General features: G+C 40.3%; 1 protein-coding gene across 2 annotated transcripts in view; it reads left to right on the forward strand.

Annotated features, from left to right (window-relative positions):
• Positions 1-15,697, forward strand: part of ncanb (neurocan b) — a 138,434-nt gene that overhangs the window by 51,731 nt on the left and 71,006 nt on the right. For both annotated transcript variants that reach the window (XM_089001105.1, XM_089001106.1), the window contains exons 6-9: positions 2,478-2,605; positions 3,825-4,118; positions 7,401-8,045; positions 13,500-14,612. In XM_089001105.1, the coding sequence (XP_088857231.1) occupies positions 2,478-2,605; positions 3,825-4,118; positions 7,401-8,045; positions 13,500-14,612 (2,180 nt within the window). The remainder of the gene's footprint in view (positions 1-2,477; positions 2,606-3,824; positions 4,119-7,400; positions 8,046-13,499; positions 14,613-15,697) is intronic.

Here is a 15,697-nt window from a genome sequence, read left to right on the forward strand (position 1 = left end):
TTTTCCCCTTTATTTTTTCTCTTTTCTTTCTTTGTTTTCATTTTATTATGTTATAAAAAATGCTTACAACGTTTTTATTACTCACCTAGTTTTGGTTGTTTTAAAATGGAACCATTCCAGCGTATTAACAGATGTAGAAGTGAGCTGTATGCTTTTTTCTTTTCATTGACTGTATGGACCTGTGAAACCATAATAAACTGTAAATTGCAACAAAAAAAATGGGGGTGGCTGTACAAAAGTCAAATGCTGCCCCCCTCGTGGGAGGGAAAAACATTGCTTGATGTCTGACCAGCGCTTTATCGACACAACTCCTCAAGAAAAAAACAAAACCCAAACGGATTCGGGAATAGCGCTCCACGGCGTACTTTTCAATTCCCAAATAAATTCGGGAATGGCAGTGAATGAGTTAATTGCTCGGAAAAATATTAATTAATCTGTTTATGCCAACGAAAATCGGAACAGGCAGAGCAAGTGATCTTCCACAACAGAAATAGGTTGAATCAGGCAATCAGAAAGTCATTTTGGAAATTTCTATCTGCTCTATGATTGCATCAAATGGCGCATTGGCGTTACATGAATTTTAGCGAAGCTCCCCACTGGCAGTCATTACAACCCGTCGACATGACCAAGTTGACCAGGCTCATATTTACGTATTAATAATGCTTTATTGCGGTCGTCAAGGAGACTGACTGACTGTTGTAGTCTCACTTGCAGTTTTTTTCCTTTTTATGTATTTCTTCATTTTTCTTCTGCTGCCCTCCCTTTTACTCCCCTTGTTTCCACTGGGGACACGGCTAATTGGTCCGCGCTGAGGAGGCTCAAAGTGAACATCAGCCAAGTGTCCAATTAATAGCGAGGCTGCCATTGATTCATCAGCAAGAGGGCTTGGGAGAGAGGCAACTCCCAAGAACCGTGTTTGAAAAAGTCCTATCGTGTGTGCACGTATGTGAACCGCGTGTTACATATTTTCTGTGCCCAAGCAGAATCTTTTAATCATCCCCATGTGTAAAAACACCTCACGGTGGCAGCGGGATATGGATCACCAAAAGACTGAAGGAATTGCAAATGCTTTTAACCTCTCAGTGACTTCCCACGTTCGCCTCCCTGGAGTTTGAATTGTGTTGAGAAAGAATCCCCAACCCAGATGGACGTGTAATTATTCAAACACGAAAGGGAACGGCTTGTTGTGACATATTATGAACAGCATGCTTACACTGTTGGGGTGGTTTCTTTTTTCTTTTTTCCCCAGTGAGCGATTTCTGTTTCATTCTTAGGTGAATTTCAAAATGAATTATGATTAATCCTTTCATTGCAAAAATATGCATAGCAGGCTGATTGAACACTCTAAATTGTTCCTTGGTGTGAGTTTGATAATGGTTGCAGATTTGGTGCAGCCTTCAGAGAGGAAGATGAGGGACGAAATTCAACCGCAGACCTTAAGTGGTAGGCCTGTTCCATTGTGCCGCCAAGAAAGGTTCAAAGTCAGCTTTATTGTCAAATATGCTAATATGCATGACATACAGCACAGATGAAATTACTGTCCTCTCGGACCCAGCAAGCAAGGCTCTAACAAACATAATAAACACACACAGTTTGTAGTTGTCTCACAGTTTAAAATTTGATGCAGTCAAAATGACTTGGAGAGTCCACATCATGCAATAAGATAATGACCCCCCGCCCCCAAAAAAATTCAAATAGAGTTTTTGATTAGCTGAGTTTTATTATTAGCTGAATTTTGGCTGGATTTTAGCTGAATTTACGCGCAATAGAGTTAACTAAAGGAAGTTTTCTCACCACAATAAAATAAAAGCCTGGCAAAAAGTCCAAAAATTTGGCAATTTCAATTGTCGCAACTATGACAACTATGAAATATTTAATGTTACGCGCTTTGTCACTTCATTCACTATCACTTGCAAATGCAAATAGCGACGCTCCACAACTTACGACCATTCGAGTTACAAATAACTGTACAATTTTTGCGGTTACCATATGTCGAAAAATATTCAGACAGAGACGCTGTGAGTTACATTTTGTATTGTGCGCCTTTTTAGGGCCGAGCTCGCTTACGATTGGCTGTGTCGAATATGTGGGCAGGAAGGAAATCCCTCTTCCCAGTTGACGCTCCAGGAGGACGCGATGCATAACAAAAAGTAATGACTTTTTGTTATGCAGCTACAGTCAAGGCTTACTGAAAACTCAAGGATATATGTTGTTGTACTACAGTAGGTGTAAATTTATTTTACGACTGTTAGAGCGTCTGTGTTTTATAGTTCCCCGTTCAGTGTTTGACTTAAACATACGTTCCATACAAAATATAGCACTGAAGCAATTTACGAACAAACTCACCTTACGAACGACCGCTCGGAACGTATATCTCGTTCGTAAGGTGGGCAGCGACTGTATTTTCATTTCATAGCAGGAATTGCGGAATGGTCCTCAATCAGTTTTGTATCACCACCTCTTGCTTTTCGCTGCAGGTATCCAATCCAGTCACCTCGGCCTGGTTGCTATGGGGATCGTGACGACTCACCCGGCATCCGTAACTATGGCAATAGGTTCCCGGACGAGCTGTTTGATGTTTACTGCTTTGCCAAGCGGCTACAAGGTAGGCAACCGGAAGAAACAAGGTCCTTCCTATGGGTTTTTGTCCCGTTGGCACCGGTCTGACAATTTGGATTATTTCAAATGTCTCTGGGGTTTTTTTTTTTCTCGGTTGTACACAGTTTGCAACATCAACATTGTACATTGTACATTGTACACGTATGTGCCCTTGAGTGCCCTTTTTTTCTCCATTTCTAGTCATTCTATTTACGTACATCTCTTGTGCAGTGGCTACAATTCTCATCAAAACCAGCAAACTCTGTGATCACCTCCAAAATAACACAATGACATTTATGCACATATAAGCCCGTGCAAACTGACTTTCTTAACTTTGTGGATTGTTGCTATTTTGTCGTATTTGTTACTGTTGTGCACAGTGGTAGTACTAGTAATCATTATTAAGAATTATCACATTTGAGTAATTCCACTGACTAGATTTCGTGTGGGATTGTCAAGCGTGCTTTAGATCTATTTATTTTTTTTACTGTGAATTATTTTGAGTGGCCCCCTTTACTCATGTTACAGTCGTTCCTTGACACACACGTGTAATTGATTTCGTAACCACTTTCAGAACTTAAAATACTCGTGTCTCACTGAAAATAATGGAAAATGACATTACCGTATTTTCCGGTGTATAAGGCGCACCAGAGTAGAAGGCGCACTGCCAAGACATGGTCTACTTTCAAACTTTTTTGATATATACGCCATACCGGACTTTAGGGTGCACCTTCAATGAATGACAAACGTTTTCCAAATATAATATATGAAGATATAAAATTTAAGGCACACCACATTATAAGGCATCACAGTCGATGCTGGGGTTACGCACTACTTCTTCTACAGGGGGATTGACAGTAGTTGCGTGACCTGTAGTGACCCAATATTACTTCACATATGCGTATAAGGCGCAGGGGCATCTTTTGAAGACACTGAAGGCTTTTGAGTGCGTTTTATATACCGGAAAATATGGTAATCTAATCAACCTCCACGGAAAAAAAGGTTGATCACGTGTTTTTTCGCACTAAATAATATTGATCTACCGGGAAACAAAAACAGAAATGATTTCCATAAATAAATGTAAAGAAATGGTTTGAAAAAATTCCCACATTTTTTTGCTTCATTACAATGCACATTGTGGAAATGGAGCCGTTACACGTTTCAAGCCTCAACTCTTTCTAAATCTCTGCTAATAGGAAACCAAGCTGTCTGTTTCTCCTTTCCAGGTGAAGTATTTCACTCCTCCGTGGAAGAGAAACTGAATCTCGCCACGGCCTTCACCCATTGCCATTCGCTGGGAGCCCAACTGGCCACCGTGGGCCAGCTGTACCTTGCCTGGCAGGCCGGTCTGGACCAATGTGACCCGGGTTGGCTGGCTGACGGCAGTGTGCGCTACCCCATCAACGTCCCGCGGAGGAACTGCGGCGGGGACGAGCCCGGCGTGCGGACGGTCTACAGCAACCCCAATCGGACAGGCTTCCCTGATACCACAGCCATGTTTGACGTTTACTGCTACCGAGGTAGTCATGCAGTGTCTGTGTGATTTCACATAATTACCTGAAAGGACAACCGACACCATTTTTTTGTTTTCTAACTGACATCAGAAAAAACGTTTTATAGCATCTAAAATACCCAAAACACGCAGGCTGATATTTTTAGTCAAATGCAAAACACCAATAAAAATGACTTAAAGTGTGCTAAAACTGCAAAAAATTGAGCTGCAAATTGGGGATTTTCAGAAAGTCCCGCCCCCAGTTCATTATGTCACGCCAAGACGTCTTGCCTTGCTCGAGAAGACAATGGCTTCATATTCGGAGAAGATGCTTTCTTGTTACTCATCCAGTTATGAATATGATTCAAATAGTTCTGAAGAGGAAAGCATAAATGTTTGCAATTGATTAAAGAAGTCCTTCTGTATCAATTCGAGCCATCAGGACTCCAATGTAGCATCCCAGAAAATGCACAAGATGGCGTCCAAGTTCTGTTGGAAATGGGCTGATTTGTCTGTGTCAACTAGTATCAAATAGTAGTCTTGGTGCAACACACAACGATTCACCATTGCGTTATTTATGTGTTTTTCCTTCTAATTTCGCAATCAACACGGATCAACACGATATCTTCAGACCAAACAATGTAAAGTACTGTACTGTAAAATGCATTGTGACGCTTTCTTGGTCAGGGGCGTTCCTGACATGACGTCACGTCAGCCATCGTCATCAACTCGAAAACAAGACTTCCTGAATATTCAGCGCGAGTCTTAAAACGTAAAATATAGCTATATGCTGTGGAATCTTTGCAAAATGCGCTCAGTAGAAGTCATTTGAAGTGATTTTACAAATTATGGACACCACTTGTCCGGAGGTGTCGTTTGTCCTTTAAGGGACTAGAAAGAGGCGTGTGGCCTTTATGTGCAACAAGCACCACATGCCTGTAAACCGAGGGGCTTTGTCATCTGCTTGAACAACAACTAGTTAATTAATGCACTTAAATTATGATTTTGAGCCATGTTCTCAATGACTCAATAATAAAAGCCCTTTTTCCAGTGATTGGGCTTTTTTTTTTAATATATCCATGTGCAAAATCGGTGGTGTGTGATGTTAAAACAAATAAAATGGGTAAAATTAGGTTATAAAATGTGTCAAATGGTTCAATTTAATGTTAAAATGCATTCTTTATGTTAAATGTTAAAATGCATGTTTTATTTTATCCTACATTGATCTCAATCAAATTAATTAACATATATATGAATTGATGCTTTTTTTAGTCGCCTTGGTTTGTTCATTTTCTTTCCTTAAGGACTGTCTTAATATTTTTAATCATTTTAATCTTATTGTGGTGTATGAAAGGGTTAATATTTACAATACCAAAACGTATATTCGTTGGTCATTTTGCGCAACTTTTTTGCTGTTTGTCAGATAAAAAAACAATCACATTCTTATGTGATTTGTGTTTTTAATTCCACAACCAAGTAAGAATGATTGGCACTTTCTATTCCAAGGTGTCATATCACACAGCTTGTGAATAACAATTATTTTTTAAGTGGAAAAACAACAACAGCAGCTTGGGAAAAGAGCCACAGTACATTTCTCAAACACATCCACGTAGATCATCATCTTTCCAACATGAAGGATTGAAAGAAATTATGTTCTCCAGAAAGCTAAAAGGAGATGAAAATGTCAATTTTGGCCTGAATAACGACTGCATTTTTATTGGCACAGGCCGAGCAATGCGGTTAACTCCCGTATTGGCAATCTATCCTGAACAACACTTTGGAAACAACATGTAATACGCAAGAGGAAGGGAATTAAAATTCAGACAAGAAATAAAGTCAAAGGATACAACGTTGATGACCTTTAAATTAGCTAATAATTATTTGACAATTAAATGAACTCATTCACTGCCAGACGTGCAAAAATGTGTCCACTCCAGTGCCAGGGTTTTTGTCATTATCATTTGAATTCCAGGACCCTCGGAATATTGAGTTTTAGGGCTACATAAACATTCAATAGAGCATTAAAAACCTTGGAGTCTTTTCTTTTATCAGGGAAAAAGGGGTTAATTCCTAAGTTATATGGGTCTAAAGTTATATGAGCTTGGAATGAGGGCGGCTGTCCAAAATACAACACAATACATACATATTGGTTTATATAGTGCTTGAACAACAGCTGAAGCTGGAACAAAGCGCTACATGGAAAAAATGAAATGCTGCCCCTTATGGAAGGGAATAAACATTGCCAGAGGCCATGGCTAGCACTTTATCAGCACCCAAACAAGACAAAAAACAAAACCCGAAAAAATTATCGAATGGCACTACGTCACATTTTCAATTGCCGAATACATCCGTGAATGGCAGTGAATAAGTTAAAATAAATGTCATCGTTCCAATTAGATTTTTTTTCAGCCTTTCTTAACTCATTCACTGCCATTCCCAAATTTATTCAGGAATCGTAAAGGATGACGTGCAGCGTTTCCATGAGACTTTTGAAAGGTGCTTATAAATGAAATGTATCATTATTATTCCCACATGTGTTCGAGTTTTTGGGATTTTCTTGCAGGGGAGGGGATGCGTGTCAATCTTCGGACAGACCTCTGACAATGTTTTTCCCTCCCACGTGGGGGCAGCATTTACCTTTTGTACAGCCGCCCCCATTTCAAGCTCAGATAACTCCAGACTCATATAACTTAGCAATTAACTCTTGTTTTCTGATGAAAGAAGAGAGTCTAGGGTTTCTTATGCTGGATTGAATGTTTATCTAGTCCTAAAACCCTGTGTCCTGCAATTTCAGTGAAAATCACAAACATCTGGCATTGGAGTGGATACATTTTTGCATATCGTCTGGCAGTAAATGAGTTAATATGGAAGTTTGTCAGGCTGTTTTTTGTGCGTTACATCGTTAGTCTTGGTGATTGCCGTACACTGCAGATTTAATGAAAACATGAGATGACATGCCGTTCACAAACTCGCTTCATACATTATAAAATGATACACGGAAGAGGATTAGGGCCACTGAAGAAAAACAATATGGTGAGCAAGATCCTGATTTTATTGTCAGAATTCTGAGAATATAGTCAGAATTATGACTTTAAAATCCGACTTTTTTCTCAGACTTTATTCTTAGAATTCTGTGAATAAAGTCAGAATTGTGACTTTAAAGTCAGAATTCTGATATTAAAGTTAGAATCTTGCCAACCATATTTTTTTTCTTCAGTGGCCCTAATCCTCTTCCATAACAATAGCCGTGGAATTTGCACGAAAACCTTTCTGTTCTATGATTAAAAATTTCATTGTGTGTTTTTGTCAGCCCATCAGCCTGCAGATGTGCAAGCCGCAGAAGCCCTCGCTTCCCTCCACGGCAACATACCAGCTTCACAGGCTGGCTCCCCAGTCAGCCGCACCCGACCTAAGACAGCGACTCGGACTGAACAGATGGACCTGAACGAAGCGGTCGCAAACGACTCCTCTGACATCTCTGACGAGCACGTCGTCTACCACTTGAGTCCCTCACAGGGATGGGTTAGCCAACAAGACGATGCTCCGAAAAGCAGCAATGCTCCAACGGAGCAGGAGAGCCACGGAGGTTCGGCCCAAGAGGAAGAAGATACTACTTTTGACACGCTCCCATCAGCGGCCTCTACCACCTCTCAGCCACACACCAGCAAAAATGTGCTGACTGACTTTGTTAACACGCTAATGAAGCCTTTCAAGTATTGGGCTGGTAGCTCACAAGCCAGTGAAAACAAGGGCGACATCGACAACGCCATCGCGGAGCACGGGAGTGACAATTCTCCCTCCAGGCTTCCCCATGCCAGTGGATTACAGAGAGCTGAGGATGGTCTGTCCGATCAGGAGAAAGAGGAGGTGCCGCCCTTTCCTGTATTGCCTGCAGTGCAAAACGGCAGGAAAATTGAGTCCAGCACGCAGCAGGAGGGCAAATTTGCAGATGGTGGTAAGTGTTTTTTTTTTCTGTTTATTTGCCTGTACTTTATGTCTTTGATTGTACTTTTTGTCTTTGATTGTTCTACTGGAGTTAGGTACTGCAAATCAACTAAATGTCCAATCTTTAAATTTGGATGATAGACAATTGTCCTATTTATGTTAATGTAGTGCTGTTTCTCTCCTAAATACATCACTCACTAGAAATTCGGAAGCAAATACATTTCCTTATCATTTCAGGTACTTTTGTGCCGTCTGAATTCCTAGATGGCAGTAAATGCAGTTTTTTTTAGGTTTTGATTTACTATTATTATTTGGGAGGGGAGTTATACATTTTAGATGTATAAAAGCAGTAAGTAATGCAAAATATTTTTATTTAATTGTATTTTTTTACCATTGAAAAACTCATTTAATCTGAACCAGACAGTGATTGTGATGCTCCAAGGCCCTTCTGAAAAGGTTCACATTTCTCAAAAGCTAACAGTGTGCCTTACATATGGATCAATATTCAGATTTCTTGAATGTGGTATTTTACATCTTCTGTAAAGTGCTTTGTTACGGCTGCAGCAGTTGTGATATCGCTGTCTAAAGCAGTATTGTGTTGTATTCCCTTTAGCATAACTCCATCTAGTACAGGCATAATGCAACTTCAGCCACTATTGTAGCATTCTACTCCTTGCGCTTTATAAAACAGTGTTCCCTATACATAAAACCTGTTTCAAAATAGGCCATTCATTGACGGCGTACCTTCCACTTCAAAGTGCCTTATACTGCAGAAAATACTGTCCTAAAACACTAAATATAAATATGGGCTAGGCATTCTTCTTTTCATGCGCTTAGTGGACAACATCCGATTTAAAGACGCAAGATAAAATGCGAAAATAAAAAAATTGAATTGATCTGTGCAGTGAAGTCCTGAGTGTACGTCAAAGAGAAACGCATGGCCCCTTTTGCGATGTTTCCAGCAATGCCACCGGGAGAGCCAAATTGATGTGACAGGAGAGCTGACAGGCAGCGTAGATGCACCTGACACAATTTACACAGCCTTGCAATAACTTCTCTACATATCCTTTATTTATTTATTTTTTTATTATGAAATGTCATACCTGCAGATGGGCGGCACAACTGTCCTTCCCGTCTGTGTCTCGAATTGTCACCCACCATCGGCATTTTAATATTACCCTTGTCCGACACCGGGAAGGATTTTTTTGCCAGTGAAACGGAATCACTCTGGGTTTCGCAGCATTTTCTCCTATTTATTTATTTATTTATTTTTTTAACAAGCACACCTTGCAGGTGGTCAAAATTAATTTAACCTTGAATTTAGCAGAATCTAAATGGTTCAAAAGGGATACGTTACCTCAAATTTCTCTCGTAAGATGAAAAATATGGATAATTTTCATGATGTAAATAGAACACAAATGGATATTGTTCAAAATATTTCCCTTCTTGAAGCGTCATTCTTACGTTATTTCAAGCTAAAATATATCCAATCACCATATATAACAAAAAATATGACAAAAACAATTTTAAGGATTTATATAATTTAGTACGGTAGTACAGTAGTAGTCCATAGATGAAAATGTTTCTTCAGCCATCATCTGTACTTCTTTGAAGTACAGATGCTGGTAACTCCGGTGTGTATATATATGTATATATATAATTTGTAAATGGCTTCAAATGAATATTTTTATTCAAATGCAAAAGACCAATAAAAATGACTTAAATTGTCCAAAATCTGCAAAATATTGAGCTGCGAATTGGGCATTTTCAGAAAGTCCCGCCCCCAGACGTCTTGTATTGCTTGTCAATCAAAACAATGGCTTCTGATTCGGAGAATATGCTTTCTTGTTACACATCCAGTTATGAATTTGATTAAAATAGTTCTGAAGAGGAAAGCACACATGTTTGCAATCGATTAAAGAATTTATTCCGTGCCATTTTGAGGCAACATTGGGGGTAAATGTCTCACCCAAAAAGAGGCAGAAGAAAATGGCGACCTCTTCTAGACATGACAGTGTATTGCGTTTCCACAGGCTTATAAATTCCTTATATGGAGCTTGGACGTCCTCTTCTGGCGCAACACGAGGTTTTCAGATCAAAAAAGCATTGACGTGATGGAAGGAGTGCTACAATGTGTTCTTTTTTTCGGTCAGGGGCGTTCCTTCAGTGACGTCGCGTACGGACTGGTCACCAACTCAAAAACAAGACTTCCGGAATATTCAGCGAGAGTCTTAAAACGTAAAATATAGCTATATGCGGTGGAATCTTTGTAAAATCCGCTCAGTAGAAGTCATTTGAAGCCATTTTACAAATTATGGACACAACTTATCCGGAGACGTCGGTTGTCCTTGAAGTAACAGTTTCATCGAATGAACGCAATGGATGACAACTGGATGATTAATCCTAATTAATGTGTGCTTTTTTTATATATCTGTGGGCGTCGTCAAAGTATTAGCAGCAATTACATTTGCCTGCCTCCTATGGAAATTATTCCCACGCTCGCGGACCTCGCTTAAGCGTCAGGCAACAGGGTTTGAATAATACATTTTACTTTTTAATATTTTATGCGAACAGTATTTGTGTATGTTCTCCCTCTGGTGGTAATCTGTTCTATAGACATTTACACACTCGATAAGCGACGACCTATCCGGGTCCTTTCAATAACATCACTGGCCTAAATAAACACAAAGCAGCCATGAGTCACAAATGCTGACAGGATGAATTATTGATGAGTGAGACCTGTCTACTTTAAGTCCAGGAGCAGATAAGCTACTGAGGGACCTCTTTGGTCGAAATAAAACAGAACTGAAACGTTTCACTTCTCGCTTCTCCTGCTACAACTGCAAAGTGCAAGAAGTTGTTTCGTGTAAACACTTTTAGTTTATTTTTTTTATTTTTTTCTGAGAACGAAAAGGCCCAAATTGTACACTAAAATGTGTCCAGCGGTGCCTTGCCTACTGCTTGTGAATTGGGTTCAAATATCCAAGAAACATGTCTCCCGGTTACATGCTAATGTTTTTCCTGCTCCAGCGCAGCCACGTTTAAAGACTACAGAGAGTACTTGAGAGACGACTCAGTGCATTACAAGCTCTTTTATTACTGTGAGAAACCTGAGCCTTCCCTTTTACACTTTAGTCTGAACTTGAACTTGCATCGCTCATCATTAGTTGAGTTGTGCGCATGTTTTACTGTCCAAAAAATGTTTTTTGTTTTTTTTGCACTAGTGCTATTGTTCTGTTTGAGACCGAGGGAAGCGGTTTGTAGAAAATAAAGGCAGGAGTTTGCTAGCAGTGCATTTGTCATTCCTCTTCCACACAAATGAAATCCTTCGAATATAGCGATAACATAATTAAATCGAATGAAAACAGGATAAATTTACTTTGGGCCAACAGTGTATATACACTGTGTGTAAGGCGAAACGTGTGTATCTAAAAAAAAATGTCCCATAGGAAACCATTAAAATGGGAATAATCCGTTCCCTGGTTTCCATAAAATTTACTTTTCAACTAAATAAGCCTTAAAACTACACACAACATACCTTATTCTATATATAATAAATGTGCTATTGTATTGTAATGAAAAAAATACACTGCATTGGATCATAAAGTCACTTTATTTACATTTGTGATGGTCATTTATGGCTTGATGGAATGGCATTGGTGGTCGAAGGTCAAAGGGAATTGCTGTTTGGAAAGAGAGGCGCATTACATGAGGACTGTAATTAAAGAAATAAACTGTGGTGTAAAATAGTTTTATTTACCTTTTTGATGGTCGTTGATGGCTTATGGAAGGAGAGTCACCTTCCATAAGGACTGTTGGTACCTTAACCTCTGGTGCTGTTCGGTCGTGTGCTTCTGCCGAAGATCACTCCGCCAGCTGTGGTAGGTGTGTATTATGAAAATAGTGCTTATTATAAGGTTTAATTTTCTTAAATTTGACGTTTGTAAGACGAAAAGTTTGTAAGATAAGGTGTTTGTAAGTTGAGGTCTCACTATATATATATCTATATATATATATATATCTATATATATATATATATATATATATATATATATATATATATATATATATATATATATATATATATATAGATATATATATATATAGTAAAGTCTCGTTATATCGATATCCAAGGGAGTCCGAAAAAATATCGATATAACCGGGACTATCGATATATCCGACCCTGTTTGCATGTAATTTTCTCCGTGCGTGCATAGAAATAGTATCGATATAACCGGGACTATCGATATATCCGATATCGATATAACGAGACTTTACTGTATATATATATATATAATTATATCTACCTCTACTGTCATCGGATCATATAGTGTTGTGTTTTTCATGTTTAAACCTTAGTTGTTCGCTGTTTTATTGCCAAATATTTTTTTGGTGTATCCTCAGCTCTTTTCGAACAGCCGCAATCGCTCGAGATTGCATGGGCATATCTCAGTTCTGAGGTTCATTTGATTTGAGAGTCACAATTGGTGCAGATTAAATTGCCACTCAGTGACAGTGTGATAGCGAATGTTTGTCCCTCAATTTACCTTGTGAATAACTGGCAGTCATCCCAAGGTGTTGTCTGCCTTTCGTACATAGTCACCTGGGATAGGTTGCAGGTGCTCGCATCCCTCAACAGGATACGCGGCATATCAGTTGAATGGGCAGTTTGAAGTGATTAAAATATGCTTCATGAGCTTTTCTGTTCATGACCGGGTATACAGATGTCGCTACTTTTAGTATATCCTGATGCTTAACAGGAAGCTCTGTTCACTCCCCAATAAACCGTCTTGAAGGGGGAAGGAGTTCTCCTTGACATTTGCGGAGCTGAATCCTTTGCTTTGCCATGAACCACTCTCCTGCCTCGGACAGTGTGCTTCTCTGTTTCTGTATGCTTTCCTCATTCTGTCTTGTGTCGCTTCTTATAACCAGGACTATCATTCTTGTCCAACATTAGAGCGATTGAGGAAAGTGGACAGGGGGAGGACAAGGTAAAAGCAGAAAATTGGCTTGCAGTTAGCAAAACATGGCAATCACATTTCCTCCAGGAGTTATCTGTGCTAGTGTCAGATATTCATGATAAAAATATACATCTTTTAAATTTGCCTCTGGGCACGAGCAATTTGCTTGCCTCAGCCAACGTGTTTTCCAAAGGGCGTATTATTTACACTTTCCCTTGCTGTAGTCTCTTGATCCATCGGTATCCGAAGCATATGTACTTCCCAAAGGTTGTGGTGGTAAACGGGGTTGATTGTTGGGCATCCGTAACGAAACCTGCTCCAGATCCTGATTGCATCGTAGTTCACACAAAATCGCTGTGCTCCCTGTACTGTTCAGTGACCATATTTGACGGTCTTGAGGTTTAATTGCTAAATCAACATCCATGAAATTAAAGGCAGCCCACAACTACCCACCCAGTGGTAATGCGATCTAATTAAATACTCTAACTTTGTGTTCCCTTTAGGGATAATTGCAGCGCACCCTAAAGGTAATAAAAGCCCCAATGAACGGGTCAAGTTTCCTGAAGTTAGTACAACATGGGCCGTCCAGTCATTACGGCACTTCAGAGCAGGTTTTCCTGGAAATGTTGCCAGAAGTCGCACTTGGGATCCTCTGGAAGCCAAATCGGGACCCCTTGAGATTATCACCCTGCCTGACTCCTTTCGCCACGACACAATTGAAAATTATTCTGGTGATGGGAAGGACCAAGTCGGAAATGAGGCACAAACTACCACCGCAACTCAGCCAGATCAGAAAAAGGAGGTGGAGGGGAGCAGTGAGGGGAATAATTTTCTGAGTAACTTTGCTAATACTGTCCCCAGCATTCCAGAATCGGAGCCTTCACACCACCAAAGCCAGAGTGAAGTTGTGACTGTAGCCACACTCACTACGTTTTCCCAGTGGCAACTTGTGGCGCAACCGACCACCGCCACCTTGTCTCAAACAGCCGAGGAAGCCAGAGGTGAGATCATCTACGTTCACCGGCCTGCTGACAACCTCTCTTCTGCTTCGTCTTTGTCACAAAGAGGAGAAAGTAGCTCTAGCGGGGGCTTCACTCCCGTTATTAAAAAGCAGAGGAAAGGTGCTGGCAGAAAGCTTGGTCGTGGTCGAGCAAAATTGGTCACTCCCACACCAGAGTCCTCGATGGATGTGCTTACCACCACGGAGATCACCACGGCGCATCTTCTGACGACCGCAGACACCCCAAGCACAGACCATGCAACCGCAGCACTCACCACTGAACTTTCTTCAAAAAGCGATTCCACACAGGAGCCATCCATTTCTATTTCATGGATAGAGGAGACCACGAGCAACGTGGAAGGCAACTTCTCAATGGAATCATCAACAACAATCGCCAGTCAGTCAGCGAGCGCTGTGTACGACTCCAAAGACGCTGTTACAGAAATGGAGTCCAGGTTAGCAGTGTCTGAATCCTTTGTGTTTGGAAGTCATTGGATACCTTCCAAGGGATCCAATCCAAAGTTAGAAGACCACAAGACTCCGGCGGGGACAGACAAAAAAGGTGCAAGACACCCTTTTGGTGTCCTGGTACCCAACTGGGCTTTTGGCCCACCAGGTATGTTCACGCTTGTTGTCGTCATGATGCTTACAAGTGATTATAATGACCAGTCAGGATTCGTTTGATCGTTTGCTGCTCAGTGGGAGTCACAAATGGTTGCTGTTCTGGTGCAACATGGAAGTGTGTCGGTCCCACTCGGGTTTGCAGTTCGGTATTGATCGATCCATCTTTTTTTCGATTTGCTTATCCTCACACTTACGGAAATTTTTGAGTATTCCATGAACCTGCCATGCATGTTAATTGAATCCGAGAGGAAATCTGAGTACCCGGAAAAAAACTCACGCCAGCACGGGACGGATATCCAAACTCTATACAGTGAGGCCGCAGCACCTCTGCACACAGACTCTGACGCACGAACCAGTCGACCACCAGCCTTGGTCTTACAAGTACAGTGGGACTTTGGCTTACGAACTTAATTGGTTCCCAGACAGAGTGTGTAAGGCGAAAAGTGTGTATCCCAAAAATTAATTTCAATAGGAAACCATTAAAATGAGAATAATGCGTTCCCAGGTCCCCATAAAACATAATTTTCTACTTTCTAATTTTCTAAGCCTTAAAACTACACAAACTATACCTTATTTTATGTTTATTTACCTTTGTGATGGTCATTAATGGCTTGATGGAATGGAGTGTCAGGTTTCCTCAGCATTAAACATTTGATGAGGAACATAGGCTTCTTTCACCATCTTGAGGAATGATCCCTTGTAGGTGCTTTCTCTGTGATAATTGTATCTAGTTCTTCATCAATTATGATCTGTTTAGCTGGGTTGATATCTTTTTGCATCAAGTGTACAGATGACTTGTGCGGGTTATTTGTGGAGCCTGATTGATGGGATATTTTAACTGTTTTCTATCCAATTTCTCACTATTCTCACACTTTTGTTTTTTTTTTGTTTTAAGCTCTGTCATCTCCCTTTCGTGTGTGTGTGTGTTTTCTCACTCTCTCTCTGTCTGCCTGTCTCTTTAATGTTTAACTTCCCTTTCCCCCACTGCTGAGTTCTTGACCAATCACGTGGCTTTAATCGAAGACGCCATTTTTTTTTTTTTTTTAGAACGGCCTCACCCTCTCTCTCTCTCTCTCT

This window comes from Hippocampus bargibanti, linkage group LG07 (assembly GCF_051943395.1).
Source record: "Hippocampus bargibanti isolate YZ-2025 linkage group LG07, ASM5194339v1, whole genome shotgun sequence".
Classification (NCBI taxonomy): domain Eukaryota; kingdom Metazoa; phylum Chordata; class Actinopteri; order Syngnathiformes; family Syngnathidae; genus Hippocampus; species Hippocampus bargibanti.